At 41.7% G+C, this 17,256-nt stretch overlaps 1 protein-coding gene across 3 annotated transcripts in view; it reads left to right on the top strand.

The window, feature by feature from the left end:
* Positions 1 to 3,440: 3,440 nt before the first annotated feature.
* sh3pxd2b (SH3 and PX domains 2B) overlaps positions 3,441 to 17,256 on the top strand; it is a 49,727-nt gene continuing 35,911 nt past the window's right edge. For all 3 annotated transcript variants that reach the window (XM_046328566.1, XM_046328555.1, XM_046328545.1), the window contains exons 1-2: positions 3,441 to 3,811; positions 8,364 to 8,444. In XM_046328566.1, the coding sequence (XP_046184522.1) occupies positions 3,740 to 3,811; positions 8,364 to 8,444 (153 nt within the window). In that variant the 5' untranslated portion in view covers positions 3,441 to 3,739. The remainder of the gene's footprint in view (positions 3,812 to 8,363; positions 8,445 to 17,256) is intronic.

Here is a 17,256-nt window from a genome sequence, read left to right as displayed (position 1 = left end):
CTGATACACTCCTGGCTCCGACCCATCAACTTACATCTGATACACTCCTGGCTCCGACCCATCTCCGTACATCTGATACACTCCTGGCTCCGACCCATCTCCATACATCTGATACACTCCTGGCTCCGACCCATCAACTTACATCTGATACACTCCTGGCTCCGACCCATCTCCGTACATCTGATACACTCCTGGCTCCGACCCATCACCTTACATCTGATACACTCCTGGCTCCGACCCATCTCCATACATCTGATACACTCCTGGCTCCGACCCATCTCTCTACATCTGATACACTCCTGGCTCCGACCCATCTCTCTACATCTGATACACTCCTGGCTCCGACCCATCTCTCTACATCTGATACACTCCTGGCTCCGACCCATCACCATACATCTGATACACTCCTGGCTCCGACCCATCACCTTACATCTGATACACTCCTGGCTCCGACCCATCTCCATACATCTGATACACTCCTGGCTCCGACCCATCTCCATACATCTGATACACTCCTGGCTCCGACCCGTCTCTCTACATCTGATACACTCCTGGCTCCGACCCATCTCTCTACATCTGATACTCTCTTGGCTCTGACCCATCTCCATACATCTGATACACTCCTGGCTCCGACCCATCACCATACATCTGATACACTCCTGGCTCCGACCCATCTCCATACATCTGATACACTCCTGGCTCCGACCCATCACCATACATCTGATACACTCCTGGCTCCGACCCATCTCTCTACATCTGATACACTCCTGGCTCCGACCCATCTCTCTACATCTGATACACTCCTGGCTCCGACCCATCACCATACATCTGATACACTCCTGGCTCCGACCCATCACCTTACATCTGATACACTCCTGGCTCCGACCCATCTCCATACATCTGATACACTCCTGGCTCTGACCCATCTCTCTACATCTGATACACTCCTGGCTCCGACCCGTCTCTCTACATCTGATACACTCCTGGCTCCGACCCATCTCTCTACATCTGATACACTCCTGGCTCCGACCCATCTCTCTACATCTGATACACTCCTGGCTCCGACCCGTCTCTCTACATCGGATACACTCCTGGCTCCGACCCATCTCTCTACATCTGATACACTCCTGGCTCCGACCCGTCTCTCTACATCTGATACACTCCTGGCTCCGACCCATCTCCGTACATCTGATACACTCCTGGCACACGTGACAGGCCTCTATAGACTGAGGCTAAAGCCACAGATACTGATGTTTTGTACTCCTAGATACCACTCTTTTAAAAACTGAAATATGCCACATACACACTTTTTCCGGAAACCCAAATACTGATGACCTATTCGGTGATGACAGAAACCCTCTCTTCACCCAGTGACTTTGACCACATCCCTGGCACCATAATTTGGGAGAACGGGCTCGTGGTAATGACAGGAGCAGCTTCAGTGGAATGGTATGAAATACATCAAACACATGGTTTCCAGGTGTTTTATGCCATTCCATTTGCTTGGTTATTATGTGCCGTTCTCCCCTCAGCAGCCTCCACTGTATGGATTAGTCTTGTATTCGTCCCTTTGGTCCTCCCATGTGAGTGAATAGGACTGTACAATTGCAATTTTCCTTTGCACCAACAGAGAGCACTAAATAACAAAATGTTCCATGATGCAGTATTCATAATGTACCACAAGATGGGGCTACATCTCAACACAAACCATCAGTCTGAACAGTTTCACAAAAATAGGTCACCCATGACGACATCATTGAAAGTATGTTAAATGTTTATTTTAATTTAATTTTGTACCTTTATTTAAATAGGAACATTTGTTAAAAACCTATTCTTATTTACAATGAGAGCCTACCCCAGCCAAACCCTAACCAGGGGAGACTCTGGGCCAATTGTGTGCTGCCCTATGGGACTCCCAATCACGGCCAGTTGTGATACAGCCTGGAATCAAACCGGGGTCTGTAGTGATGCCTCTAGCACTGAGATGCAGCAACGGCCTACTACTTGGATGGGACTGTAAATTAACAAACAAGAAGTCAAACACACATCATTGAATTATTGTTTGTTTTTCTGCTACCTTAAACATTTGTGTCTTTCTAAATTAATTAGTATTTTTCCATGTAAATTTTTTTTTTTTTATAAATAAAAGGCTAAACATACACTCTTTATAATGCGCACTTTCTGAACATCTGATCGATGCTTACCTGAATAGAAAGACCTTTGAAAGGGTTCCAAAAACACAGTCTCTATCACTGTCAATAAGGATGCCACTTTATCAACTGCTTGTCCTTATCCTTTGTACTACCTTCTGACACAGTCAACACAATAAACACGGTATTCTCAGCTCAGAGGTTATGTTGTGTATTTACAGAGTGAGATTTGTACAGACACAATCCATCTGTTGGTGACACACAGCTCGGTTGCAGCTTGAGAAAGTGACTCTATTTTGGCTCACCAGCACAACCTTCAAGGATGGCTCATTCGTATCCAATGACGTGTCACCTATATTTAATGATGACGGAGACAAGAAGACCAGGCAATGATGTCGAGTGACAGATACGAGCATTGGGTTTCTACGCCATGCTGTTTGTCCAGAATTCTTGTGAACACGAGGGAAAATTGCCAGGCATGTGTGGTATGGCATTCTTGAAGTTGTGCCTTGCTATGAAGCCATTGGCTGCTTCTTTAGGATATTTATCGTTAACAGTAATGTGATATGGTTTACGGTGTGATTTTACATTTTTAAATACACATTTTTAGTCATATAGCAGACACTCTTATCTAGAGCGACTTACAGGAGCATATTATAATGTTTACCATATAAAATAATTTCACATAATACATAAATCATCGGGTGGCAGGTAGCCTAGTGGTTGGAGTGTTGGGCCAGTGAACGAAAGGTTTCTAGATCAAATCCCCAAGGTAAAAAAAAATAATAATGGGTTAAAGGCCTGTTAACTGTATGGTTATATAGTTTACTGTTATAACTATAGTTATAACAGTAAAAGCTGTTTATCAGTTCAAATTTGTCTCTTTCCCAAAAGTGTTGGGAACAATTTCACTTTATAAAGAAGTCTATCAAAAAGAAAAGTTGCCCAAAGACATTCTCCCAGTAAACTTCAAATTCAGATTTAAACATGCCTATAGCAGGCCTAGGCCTCTAGCCTAAATAACCTTTGACATACTGTACCGTAGCTCATCTTTGTTGCTGACCGCCGGACGGTATGATTTACTGCCGGACTGTATGACTGACTAACGGACCGATTCTGTTCCAAAAACGTTTCGTCTGTTGAAAAACGTTTAGCAACATAACCCGTTTACTCCAAACGAAAACGAGAGTTTCTATTGGACAAATTCAAGTAGGTCCCTCCCCATTTGCTTCCGTTTGGTTCTTAAACGGCAATCGGTTTCCGTTGCAGGACGTAATGAATACACCCATTTTATGTTGTGGAAACCTTCCCGTTGTCAAATTAGAGTCGGTGAGCTGGGATAGACTGGGAGTTTGGTTCAGAGAAGGTCAGACAGCCTACTGCCTGCCGGACAGGGCAAGAAGAGTAAAGACTGAATGTGGGACAGGAAATCTGACGTGAACCATCTACGAAATAGTATCCCAATTGTTTCATCCAGCAATCAAGGATCTGACGAATGACAAAGGTTGGCTGCGTAAACTTTGGCATTCAGGTCTGATCGTTTCTAAACCGGCCTGTTGTTGTTCGTGGAGGCTCTGAAAGAGAACATCATGGCAAGGCGGACTGTGCACGAAGTAACAGTTCAAGATGTACAGAAGAGGAGAAATCCGAACAAACACTATGTAAGTCAAAAAGTTTTTTTTCGGGAGAGGGCCGACCATTTCTGTATATTGTAGGAATGTATGTGCCACACGTATTATCTTCGATAACATTTCTTGTTTCGATAAAGTTAAAACAAAGAGAGTATCGAATTACATTTGACCAAAACAGTCGCTGGAAGAAAAAATGACAGTGCGACCATGTTGCATGCATCTAAAGAAAAGTGGATTGAGTGGATAGGGAGAGGTTTAGCATTGAAAATGTCCAATTTATTTTTTCTTTAGAGACCACATGTCAACATCTGGAAATATCCGAGTACCAGGCATGCGCTTTTTCTCTGACTCTTTGTGTTGTTTGTTTTAATTTCCACTTTATTAGGCTACTGTAGTAAAATAATTTTACTATTATAAGCTGTTGGTTTGGTTTCTGATAACTTTTGCACACTTGGAATGTAGTCTACACCTGGTTATAACTTTATTAAATATTAAAAAACACAAGACCAAAATTGAAAACAGTTATTTCCAAAACTGCTGCCACTTTATTTTGTTATATTACTATTACATTAAACTATAAACAGTAAAAGTATATGCAGTATGCTGTCGGAGGAACGATAAGGTCACCAGTGAGGTTCGTAATGCAGTCCAGGGCATGACTTTTTAAATATTTTAACCTTTATTTAACTAGGCAAGTCTGTTACGAACACATTATGAGGTGTATGTGTATAATAGGTGTATGTGTATGTGTATGATAGGTGTATGTGTGTATAAAACCTGACACAGACCTTTCAAAACATCGCGAAGGTAGCCTTCGAATAGCTGTCAATAGATTTTGATTGGTCTAATGTCTATTTCAGAACTGTTGAGAGAACCATATCTGAAGCGGAGAAGCAATGCATGATTTGACTTACAGTGTGATTGTTTGGGTAGTCCATCCTGATGAGGTAAAACATCGATACAGTTACATATCGGTATATTATTTTGAAATGATATATTATCGTTTTACAACTCCAGTATTTTTCCTTCATAATTTGTTCTCCATCTTCTTTTTAAACGAGGAGCTGAAAATCGAAATGCAATAAAATCACATTATCGAATTACAAAACATAGAATCGTGAGAATCGCAAAACATAGAATGTTTGCACCTAAGTATCATAATAATATCATATCTTAAGGTCCCTGGCAATTCGCAGCCCTACTGCCTACCATGCCTTCATGCTCACCTATAGGCTACACACTGTAGTAGAAAACCGTGACCTCAGGTATTGGTATTTGTTGACCAGGAAGCATCCTACTCACTCATCTATTCTCAAGGTCATTGTTAGCTCAGAGTACACAAGGCCTTGGCAGAATGTTTGAACAAGGAATGCCCTTCTGCACACTTCTGTCCAGGACAGAGAGCAGAAGCAAGACATGCAGTTTGAGACTGTCTGGCATGAAGGTCCGGCCCATTTTTGTTTAGTCTTGACAACAACTTGTTGTGTTGCTCACTTCCATTACAATATTACCTTATACAAATGGACAGTAGGTTTACTACAAAATTCCTGAGCCATCAGAATGATAATGAGAATGCCTTGTGTGCAGACTGTAAAACATGATGAAGCATGCTTACAATATACAGTATTGTACTTTCTGATGGTGCTGTGATCAGTGCATCCCAAGAGTGTTTTTGTTGCTGTATCCAAGCATCCAAGCCACCTCAGGGTTTGTGTTTTGAATGATCTCTAATGCACAGTGAAAGGGTTAGGAGCTGAGTGTGGGCTGAGGCAGATGGAAGAATGTTTTCTTATTTCGATAACCACTCCTCAGTCTCCATAAAGGGTTTGTGTTTTTGGATGTATGATGATGATGTTGATGACTGGTTACGTCGTACAAAAATGCCCAGTGAGGTGCAGGATATAAAGATCTTGAGCTCCTGTGTCTCCTTCATCTGCTGGTTTACTGGTTGTGTGCCCTGCGTTGAGCCCTGTGTTTAACATCTTCCACAGCGTTTCGTCTCCTACAGGGAGGGCAGGGAGTTGGGCCAGGCCGAGCTGGCCCGGCCTGGGACAGAGGCCAACAGAAGCACTCAGCCAGACACAATCAGTGTGGAGTTTCCGTCCGATAACCTCCCAGATTCTCTTTCTCACTTTACAAAAAAGAAAGTGTTTGTTGCACTTGTATGTCAAGCACCAACAGGCCATTATTGAATTTTGACAGCCTGCAAGATGCTTTATTTTCATTCAGTGTTTAGTACTTTGATCTTAGGGTGGTGATGCAAAATATGTTATATTTACCAATGGTTGGTTTCACTGATGTTACAAGAAGAATCCCCAGTATTTCATGCCACCCCTAAAGGCATCAGCATGCTGCAGTTCTGCTATCGCCTAGCCAAACTCGGCGAAACAAATGTGTGTGCTGATATACTCCCTTAAAAGACCTTCGCTAAAAAAATTGGTAAAACAACGGCAAGAGTACTGTTTGTCCATTTTGAGACGCCATAGCCAGTACACACTTCCTCAAAATAGTCAGCATTATTCTATGATAGTTCTAGAAATCTGTCATTAATTTAGATTTTTTTTTGCAGAGGAGATCTTAGTCATGCAATTTCACATCTAACTAAGATGTTTGGTGCACTATTTCTCAATGGTAAAATGTACATGGAAACAAGTCGTCTCTTGTTGAATGACAAAAAACAACATTTTTTAAAGTATTCCTACTGTTGACCAATTTTGCAAAATAAAACCTGGAAATATTACATTTATATACGTATTCAGGCCCTTTGCTCAGTACTTTGTTGAAACGCCTTTGGCAGTGATTACAGCCTCGAGTCTTCTTGGGTATGACAGTACAAGCTTGGCACACCTTTATTTGGGGAGTTTCTCACCTTCTCTGCAGATCCTCTCAATCTCTGTCAGGTTGGATCGGGAGCATCGCTGCACAGCTATTTTCAGGTCTCTCCAGAGATGTTCGATCGGGTTCAAGTCCGGGCTCTGACTGGACCACTCAAGGACATTCAGAGACTTGTCCCAAAGCCACTCCTGCGTTGTCTTGGCTGTGGCTGTGTCATTGTCCTGTTGGAAGGTGAACCGTCGCCCCAGTCTAAGGTCCTGAGCGTTCTGGAGCAGGATTTCATCAAGGATCTCTCTGTACTTTGCTCCGTTCATCTTTCCCTCTTTCGATCCTCCCTCAATCCCAGTCCCTGCCGCTGAAAAACATCCCCTCAGTATAATGCTGCCACCGCCATGCTTCACTGTAGGGATGGTGCCAGGTTTCTTCCAGACGTGACGCTTGGCATTCAGGCCAAATAGTTAAATCTTGGTTTCATCAGACCAGATACTCTTGTTTCTCATGGTCTGGAGTCTTTAGGTGCCTTTTGGCAAACTCAAAGAGGGCTGTCATGTTCCTTTTACTGAGGAGTGGCTTCCATCTGGCCACTCTACCATAAAGGCCTGATTGGTGGAGTGCTGCAGAGATGGTTGTCCTTCTGGAAGGTTCTCCCATCTCCACAGAGGAACTATGGAGCTCTGTCAGTCACCATTGGACTCTTGGTCACCTCACTGACCAAGGCCCTTCTCCCCTGATTCCTCAGTTTGGCTGGGCGGCCAGCTCTAGAAGAGTCTTGGTGGTTCTAAACTTCTTCCATTTAAGATTGATGGAGGCTACTGTGTTCTTGGGGACCTTCAATGCTGCAGACATTTTTTGGTACCCTTCCCCAGATCTGTGCCTCGACACAATCCTGTCTCTGAGCTCTACGACAATTCCTACGACAATTGCTCTGACATATAGACAGGTGTGTGCCTTTCCAAATCATGTCCAATCAATTGAATTTACCACAGGTGGACTCCAATCAAGTTGTAGAATCATCTCAAGGATGATCAATGGAAACAGGATGCACCTGAGTTCAATTTCGAGTCTCATAACAAAGGGTCTGAATACTTATGTAATAAGGTATTTCTGTTTTTTATTTTTCTACATTTGCAAAAATGTCTAAAATCCTGTTTTGGCTTTGTCATTATCGGCTATTGTGTGTAGATCGATGAGGGAAAAATGTTTTTAATATATTTTAGAATAAGACTGTAACGTAACAAAATGTGGAAAAAGTCAATGTGTCTGAATACTTTCCGAATGCACTGTATGTCTATTGTCCATGCATCCTTTGCAAGACGACAATTGTGTTATCCCAATGCGTGAGTAGTAGACATGATCTTTTCCTTTTACACAGGAAGTTATGATCTCACGGTGTGGGAAGGAAGTGATATCATATGAAAGGATGTCAGATCCATTCTGTAGAAAATGGTTGACATGACACCAAATTGAACCACACAATGTACCTAGTAACTTAATTTGTCTTCCCTTGAATCCACGTCATTATGGACTAGGTGTGACCATGAATCAGAAGTGGAATCATCAAGGGATTTCACCTGTGAAGCTATTATGGGTTTAACAGCATATTGAGGTTATTACACTGTTACCATGAATATATGGATCCATTTGAATTAATATGGGTCCTTGTTGTCACACCTATGCAGTAATAGTAACTATATGCTCTGTAAGAGTTAAAGGTTTTAAAGGTAACCCCTTTTGTTCTTTCTATCAGGTTTACATCATCAAAGTGTCTTGGTCTGATGGCAGCACTGAGGTCATCTTCAGGCGCTACAGCAAGTTCTTCGATCTGCAGGTGAGTTGGGAACAGCTATGGGAAAACAACTTAAAGTACAATCATACATGCACACTATATGGCTGCATTTTAAATGGCACCCTATTCCCTACATAGTACACTACTTTCTACCAGAGCCCTAAGGCTATAAGCTGGGTGGTTCGAGCCCTGAATGCTGATTGGCTGACAGCCGTGGTATATCAGACCGCATACCATGGGTATGACAAAACATACATTTTTACTGCTCTAATTACGTTGGTAGCCAGTTTATAATCGCAATAAGGCACCTCGGGGGTTTGTGGTATATGGCCAATATACCACGGCTAAGGGCTGTGTTCAGGTACTCCGCGATGCATTGTGCCTAAGAACAGCCCTTAGCCGTGGTATATTGGCCATATACCACACCTCCTCATTTCTTATTTCTTAAATATACCATTGTACAGGCCTACCAATAGGAACACAGTGTTTGTGCCTGGGTAACTGAACCATGTGATTTTGGTAATTACCTGCATATGAGTCGATTCGGAAAATGAACTAATGGAGCCCGAATAAGCTGAATGTTGATTTTAACAGATAACCACAAAAATAGAATAGAACGTCACACAGGCAGTTTACTGCATGTGGAGGGAATCTCCTCAGAGTTTCAATTCCTTTTTCTGTGGCAATTGATCTCTGTTAAATATATCATCAATATGAATACATGGTGTACATTGTGTCAGATGGTCTGAGTGTAGATTCATGTAAGCAGGTAGGCCTATTGGAGATGCAGGGTCATATTGTGTCAGTGTGTATTTTTTAAATGGGGCATTCCCTCGTATGCTTTTCAGCTGCTTCCTGGGCTCTCAGAGTGGCATGTGAAATTCAGATAACCCTTATGATTACACCAGATCACATCTCCTGGTTTGGCCCATTGGTTTGGCCCATTGGTTTGGCCCATAGGTTTGGCCCATAGGTTTGGCCCATAGGTTTGGCCCATAGGTTTGGCCCATAGGTTTGGCCCATAGGTTTGGCCCATAGGTTTTGCCCATTGGTTTGGCCCATTGGTTTGGCCCATTGGTTTGGCCCATTGGTTTGGCCCATTGGTTTGGCCCATTGGTTTGGTGCTGGTACATGAAAAGGGGAAACAGTTCATTTATCATTCATTGAAATGGGCTTATGTCAATTCCTGTAAAGCTGTGGCTCAGACTGCAAGCTGGCTAACCGTTTATGACGGTGGCTGGTAGCGTCATCTTCTGAGAACTAAGGACTGTACTGCATACAAAATGCAACACACCCTATCACCTGTAAAGTGCCCTTTTGACCAGAGTCCTACACTCATGTCAAGGTACTATCTGTAGGAGAGCCCTTTGAAGAACCCTTATGGCTGCAGGTAGAAAACTTTTGGTAGAACACTTTTGGGTGTCATGTAGAATCCTTTCTACAGAGGGTTCTACTTGGAACCCAAAATGGGTTCTCCTATGGGGACAGCTGAAGAACCCTTTCGGAAACCTTTTTTCTAAAAGTGTAGGTCCAGGTCCAGAATAGTGCACTCTAAGGATAGGGTTCCATTCGGGACAAAGCCTGGACAGTGAAGGAGTGATGAGTCATTTAATCTGGCTACTGCTCCTCTGACGGTACTGACCCACCTGGATGCATCTCTCTGAGAGCCTGCCATGGTTGCTGTCTGTTGGTAAGGACATAAGACCAATGGGCTGGCCTGGGCTGAGCCGGTCTAGTATAGTGCTTCTCACTGTGGAACACGTCACCTGTTTGGCTGCGTCAATACTGGACTCCTCTGGTGTTGTACTGCTTTGTGAAAGATACCAAATCAAAATATGATCTCATGACTCACAATGAGGAAAACTATTCACACACACACACACACACACACAATCCCTGTTCCTCCCTTCCTCTGACTCTCCCTGGGTCGTCATCGCTCACTTCTCTCTGATGTCACTGCTGTCCATCCTGCAGGAGACGGCCTTTGTTTGAAAGTAATGTTCAGATGAACAGATTGGCTGGCAAACAAAGAACGATGACATCTTACGCCTCAATATAATATATAGCCACAGAGACGGGTTGTCTCTTGCATCACATCCCATCAATAGTGGCTAATGCTGTTGGCAGACTTATGGCTGTCTCTCCGCATGCAGGCCATAGGTCTGGGTTGATTCATGGTGCTGTGTTTGTCTTGTCCACAGTTCACATAGCTACAGTACATATGCCGATGGGGCCTAGTGGAGTCATCATAATGCAGTCCTCAGAGATTTTGTCATAATACTTTTAACTAAGTTCCAAATTCTAGCAGAGAATACATTTTATTGAGCTTCTCTGTTAGTCATTGAGTCTATAAGACATTGAGGGAAGACGACAAAGACAGACAGGCTGTTATTATGACTGGTCTAGATGTCGCCTCACATTCTGTCTACTTTAATCTACCTGGTCCACTGATGGCAGCTGATGAAAGCTGGTACCTGTTGGTGAGGGCATAAAACAACGGTAACATAGTATTAGGCCAACTGCATCAAATGGAGCCGAGCAAACAAGCACTGCACGTTGTTGTTTACTCCTCTCTAATTACTAATGCAGAGTTAGTATTTGTCTTTAGATTCCTAGACCTGAAGCCAGAACAGTTTCGTGAGCCATTTGAGCTACAGTAGAAATGGAAACACAGGGTAGCCTAAACAAAATTGCATGCAAATTTCATGATGTAAGTGACTTGAACCAAAATGACTGAAGCATTGCTTTGAAAAATTATGGAAAACACAGAGACTCTGTTTCCATGGCACTAAGTACTGTTTCCATGCTCTACATCTGTCCACGTTGGACTTAAATTCCAAAACCACTTTCGAATAGATACAAACTCTTATTCCTATGCATTGGTGTGATGTAAAGCGGATACTTGACTACTGTCTCCCTCAACTCACAGCTGTCACATATTTTCCACATGTGGTAATCGAGTAACAAAACCCTTTTAATGTGGAAAGAGGGCAATCCTCTGTTGAGATCATAGGGCTGCCTGTTGTGATTAGCGTTTTGCACAAAAGCTAAAGAGGCTCTTATTCTCTGGTGCACAAGAATTTGCTAGACCCTATTGCAATAAACTGGATCCCATGCTATAATTTTTGATCTGGAAACAATTAGACATAACATATGCCTTGACTTAGAAAATGCTGAGCAGAAGATATGTGCGTCTGTAAATATAGTACATAGCAGTACTGTGCACTATGGAAATTAATGTAAATAAATGTAGATTTGAAGGGAAATCCAGTAGTTGACAATTGAGTGGTTTTTAATCCTGCAGGAATGCTTTGGAAAGGGAAAAGGAGGGTTCAAGGACAAAATCCATGTGGAAGACTTGTTCAGTATATGCATTAGTATGACTTGCCCATAAGCTGGCCTAGTAAAATGGCAAAGCTTATACACCTTTTCAAAATGAATTAAAATGAATTCAATTTCCTTGTATAATTTGAAGACAATAACCAAGAAATCCAATAGGGTATTATATTCTCCTTGACATAGAATATATCATCGATAGACAGATAGGCTAAATCTTGGACTTTTTACTTCAGTAGGACAAATGAGATTGAGTAGTATCTTAATTCGCTCCACTCTTTTCCACCTAGCTGGCTTACTGGTGTCTCCTGCCTTTGTTTATGACTATTGAACGTTTTTTTAGGCAATGTCTGCCCAGCCGTCACTATGCCAGACTTGAAATGTGGGAGTTTAGTTTCACTGCTCAGTTTTTTCCCTTTCTATATTTAATTTTCCCCCTTTTTAAAAAGGGTTTTGAAAACCATGTGCTGAGGCAGCACATTGCTTACAGGGCAGACCGACGCAGTGGCAGGAAATGCAAGTCTAAACGAAGGCTCCTCACCTCACATGCTCTCTGTTGACATTGCTCAACAGCTAAGGAGAATTTTTTTCACCAATTCCTATTGAAAACACATGACGTTGGTCTTTTTGAGTGTGATTCACTCATTTAAACCAATGTTTTCCAAAGCCTTAATATAAAATAACTCAAGTAAAAGTAAGTCACCCAGTAAAATTCTACTTGAGTAGAAGTTTAAAAGTATTTGGTTTAAAATATAAATACGTGTCAAAATTCAATGTTATTGCCAAAATATACTTAAGTATCAAAAGTAAAAGTATAAATCATTTCAAATTCCTTATATTAAGCAAAACAGACGGCACCATTTTCTTGTTTTATTTTATTCATGGGGAGCAACGGTCCAACATTCAGACATCATTTACAAACTAAGCATGTGTGTTAGTGAGTCCGCCAGATTAGAGGCAGTAGGGATGACCAGGGATGCTTGGTTGATAAATGCGTGAATTGGACTATTTTCCTGTCCTACCAAACATTCAAAATAAATAACTTTTGGGTGTCAAGAAAAATGTATGGAGTAAAAAGTACAATATTTTCTTTAGGAATGTAGTGAAGTAAAAGTTGTCAAAATATTAAGTAAAGTACAGATACCCCAAAAAACTACTTAAGTAGTACTTGAAATTATTTTTTACTTAAGTACTTTACAGCACTGGAAATTCCAGAAAGAGATGTGGTTGTCGGAGGAGGCCTTTAACACTTATTCAGGTCCTTTTGAGAGGGAGACTCAGATCCAGAGGACAAAGGCCTTTGTGTCTGAGACTGACTGATGTAGTCACAGAAGAGGATATGAACCAGACGAATGATAGCTGTCCATCGCAAATTAACTTAGTCTCTGACCAAACAAGAATTTGCTGCCCAATTAATTAATTAATTTGATGCAAAATACTTATTGTAAGTCACTCTGGATAAGAGTGTCTGCTAAATGACTAAAATGTAAGTTTAGCTGTGTATCCCTTTATTCTGTTAGGTGTAGTGATGGAGGAGTCGTGTGATGATAACCCACCGTTACTCCCCTGGCTGTAATGTCATACCTCCCTTCAGACATCACACCTGGGACCCTACATTCTTTATGGTTTCCTTGTTTACTTATTAATGTATTAGTCATTAACAGCCCTCTTTTTCATCTGAATTAGTCAGCTAGCTAGATTCATCAATGAAAATACGTGGAATAGATGTCTGTGCCCAGTCCATCACAACTAAAGTTAACAGTACCTCAGTAGACCTACCATTGCCAAGAAAAAGTCTGTCAAATGAAGTCAGTATTTACTATTGTGTTGCTAGAACCCATTAAACCCATTCTCAAGTCATTAATGTGAGAGTTATGTGTACATGATGTAACTGGCTGTCAGCAGCAGAGACGAGGCTACATATTCACCTTAGTCAGATGGCTGTCCTCATCTGAGACATCAGCTCTGATTACAGGCCATAGACAGGGTGTTGGAGCGATGGTAGAGAGACAGAGTCGGTTAGGGTGTGGCTCCCCGCTAGACACATGGGACCAATTACAGCGTGTGTGGGGGTATTCTCTCTCTCTGTCTCTCTCTCCCTCTCTCTCTTTCTCTCTCTCATAAAGTAAAAAGAGGATCTGTGAAAAAAGGCCTCTGCCTCTTTGTCATGTGTAGTCAGTCAGAGGTCTTTTCCCTCTGTCTTCTCTTTGTTCGACAGAGGAAGGGGTAGTGTAGCTGGAAGTTTGATGTAGAGCTTGGATCAATCAGAACCTCCCCTAATTGCCGTCTACAGGATTGGTATTCTTAGTTCCCTGCTGATCTTCTCCTTTTTTTCTTTTTTCTGCACTAGTCAGTTCTTCTGTTGCTTTTGTTGGGTCACATTTGTAGAAATAGCTCAGTACATTTTCATTCCACGTCGTGGATATTATTGGATCTATTGGGATATATAATGATGTATTTAAAAAAATATAATTAAGATGTACACTTCAGTTACAGATGTAGGATCTTAATTTGACCTACAGTGCATTTGGAAAGTATTCAGACCCCTTGACTTTTTCCACATTTTGTTACATTACAGCCTTATTCTAAAATAGATTACATGTCAAATATAAGTATATATTAAAAAATCCTCATCAATCTGCACACAATACCCCATAATGATAAAGTGAAAAAAAATGTTTATATATATATATCTTAGCAAATTTATATAAAGTATTCAGACCCTTTGCTATGAGACTCGAATTTGAGCTCCGGTGCATCCTGTTTCCATTGATCATCCTTGGGATGTTTCTACAACTGTGGTAAATTCAATTGATTGTACATGTCTATATATAAGCTCCCAAAGTTGACAGTGCATGCCAGAGAAAAAACCAAGACAGGATTGTGTCAAGGCACAGATCTGAGGAAGGGTACCAAAACATGTCTGCACCAAGAGCACAGTGGCCTCCATCATTATTAAATGGAAGAGGTTTGGAACAACCAAGACTCTTCCTAGAGCTGGCCGCCCAGCTAAACTGAGCAATCGGGGGAGAAGGGCCTTGGTCAGGGAGGTGACCAAGAACCCGATAGTCACTCTGATAGAGCTCCAGAGTTTCTCTGTGGAGATGGTTGTCCTTCTGGAAGGTTCTCCCATCTCTGCAGCACTCCACCAATCAGGCCTTTATGGTAGAGTGGCCAGATGGAAGCCAGTCCTCAGTAAAAAGCACATGACAGCCCGCTTGGAGTTTGCCAAAAGGCACCTAATGATGTAAGATGTAAATATTTGGCTTTAATGCCAAGCTTCACGTTGGGAGAAAACCTGGCACTATCCCTACGGTGAAGCATGGTGGTGGCAGAATCATGCTGTGGGGATGTTTGTCAGTGGCAAGGACTGGGAGACTGATCAGGATTGAGGCAAAGATGAACGGAGAAAAGTACAGAGAGATCCTTGATGAAAGCCTGCTGAGAGGATCTGCAGAGAAGGTGTGGCAAGCTTGTTGTGTCATATCCAAGAAGACTCTAGGCTGTAATCCCTGCCACAGGTGCTTCAATAGAGTACAGGGTCTGAACACTTAATGTAAATGTGATATTTCAGTTTTTTTTATTTTCAAGAAATTAGCAAACATTTCTAAATACCGGTTTTTGCTTTGTCATTATGGGATTCTGTTTGTAGATTGATGAGGGGGGAAAAAACGATTTAATCCATTTTAGAATAAGGCTGTAACCTAACAAGATTTGGAAAAAGTAATTGGGTCTGAATACTTCCCAAAGGCACTGTATATTGTTACAGTAAAATAATATTTTGTCCATTATGTTGCTTGATCGATTGGTGGTTAGGCTATTAGCTGGCAAAAAGTAGGCTACATAAAAAGTGCAATACTGTTAACATAACCGTGTGTTAGTGTGGGTTTTCAGTGAATTTACAGTATGTAAATCACAAAGCTCATCTGAACATTCGGTGCAAGAAAAATGATCAGGAACAAACGATTTATTAAGCTCCTACATCTGTTTCTAGGTCAGTTGGAGCAAATATAGAACTCTGCATAATAATTGACTGGGTTCATGACAGCGTTCTCTCCAGCTTTCATAGATTATTCACGTAATAAACATGTTTACATCTGATTTAGTAGCCACTGGGCATTTGGGACATTAGGTGGAGCTTTAGTTTCTGGAGAGATGAAGGGTTGCATATTGTAGGAAAGCATAGAGGAGAATTATGGATATCGAATGAGGAGGTGCAGGAAGTGACAATGTTGACAGTAAAGTAGTCATGTAAGCAGGTAGAGTTTAATGTGATGTTACAGCGAACAGTCAGTGATGTCATTAGTATAGTCAACAGACATGGTGCTATTAATTAACCATGATTGCAATCATGAGAGGGATATAACAGTACTGATAAATCATGCCAATAATGAACATGGTATAGAAGGTGCTTTTTCCTCTGTGACTGAAACATTCTTCACCTCCTTGATATCCATCCTGTCTTTGCCAAACTGGATCCAAAGTATTGGAGCACTCTGCCATAACATTACTCTTACCTCACACGTCTTCAGTGCTCTCTCTCCTCTGCTTTCTTTGGCTTCAGCCACCAACAGACTGTTATGGTTTCTTTAACTTCCACCGACAGCCATTTGCATTGTGACTATAGCTTTATGTTGAGTTAATTTGCACAGCTGCATGTAGACTTTGCATTGAGGTCAAGAGCTCTCTGCTGGTGACTGGTCCAAAGCAATACTGCTGAGTGTCATAGCAACATTATAGCACTGTAATAACAATGAGTTATATTATAGTACTCTCTGTTGCAAGGTATGACATGTGTTACTGAGAAAGCTTTACAGCTAACTGTACTGTCTTTTAACTGGTAGTAAGGCCAGTAGTAAGACGTGTTAGAGAATCAGAGGAAATTCTCCTTCTCTGTGCAAGTCAGATACAAGCCCTTCTAAACAAGCCCTAATCCACGCATCTATTTATCCAATCTCGACTCTGTATGGACAGGGCTCTACGTTGACCCTTTTACACGAAGCATGTGTGCACGCACCTAAGTTGAAAAATGTAGGCGCACACAAATACATTTGGGAGCACTATGAAAATTTTTTGAGATATTAAAGCTAGAATCCTTAATTTTTCTAGGTGTTCCAAAATAAAAATGTCAGGTTGCACAGCAATATGCAAGTAAAATGGTCGCTCTGTGGAGCCCTGATGGAGAAGACAGGCCCATCATATGCCAGTGTTTCCATATGATGGGCCAGTAGTAATTTTCCACGATTGCAGGAACCAAGCTGCTCTAAACAGACTGTTTCGACATCACCAGCCCTACTGGCCAATCAGATCCCTGCTTGCTGCCCACATCATCAACCTAGTTGAATCATTTTAACTCGAGTCTGTTTGTTTGTAGAAGACGGAAAACAAAAACATGAATCTAGTATTTGTGAGGTCGGTCTCTAATCTATTCTCCAACACAAAGTGAATAATTCCCCCCCACCCGGCCAGATATGTTTGGGTTAGTTAGTAATAGTATGGAGTATGTATGCCGTTATTT

This window comes from Oncorhynchus gorbuscha, linkage group LG02 (genome assembly GCF_021184085.1).
Source record: "Oncorhynchus gorbuscha isolate QuinsamMale2020 ecotype Even-year linkage group LG02, OgorEven_v1.0, whole genome shotgun sequence".
NCBI lineage: Eukaryota > Metazoa > Chordata > Actinopteri > Salmoniformes > Salmonidae > Oncorhynchus > Oncorhynchus gorbuscha.
Note: the sequence above shows the minus strand (reverse complement) of the source record. Positions and strands in the feature narration are given on the sequence as shown.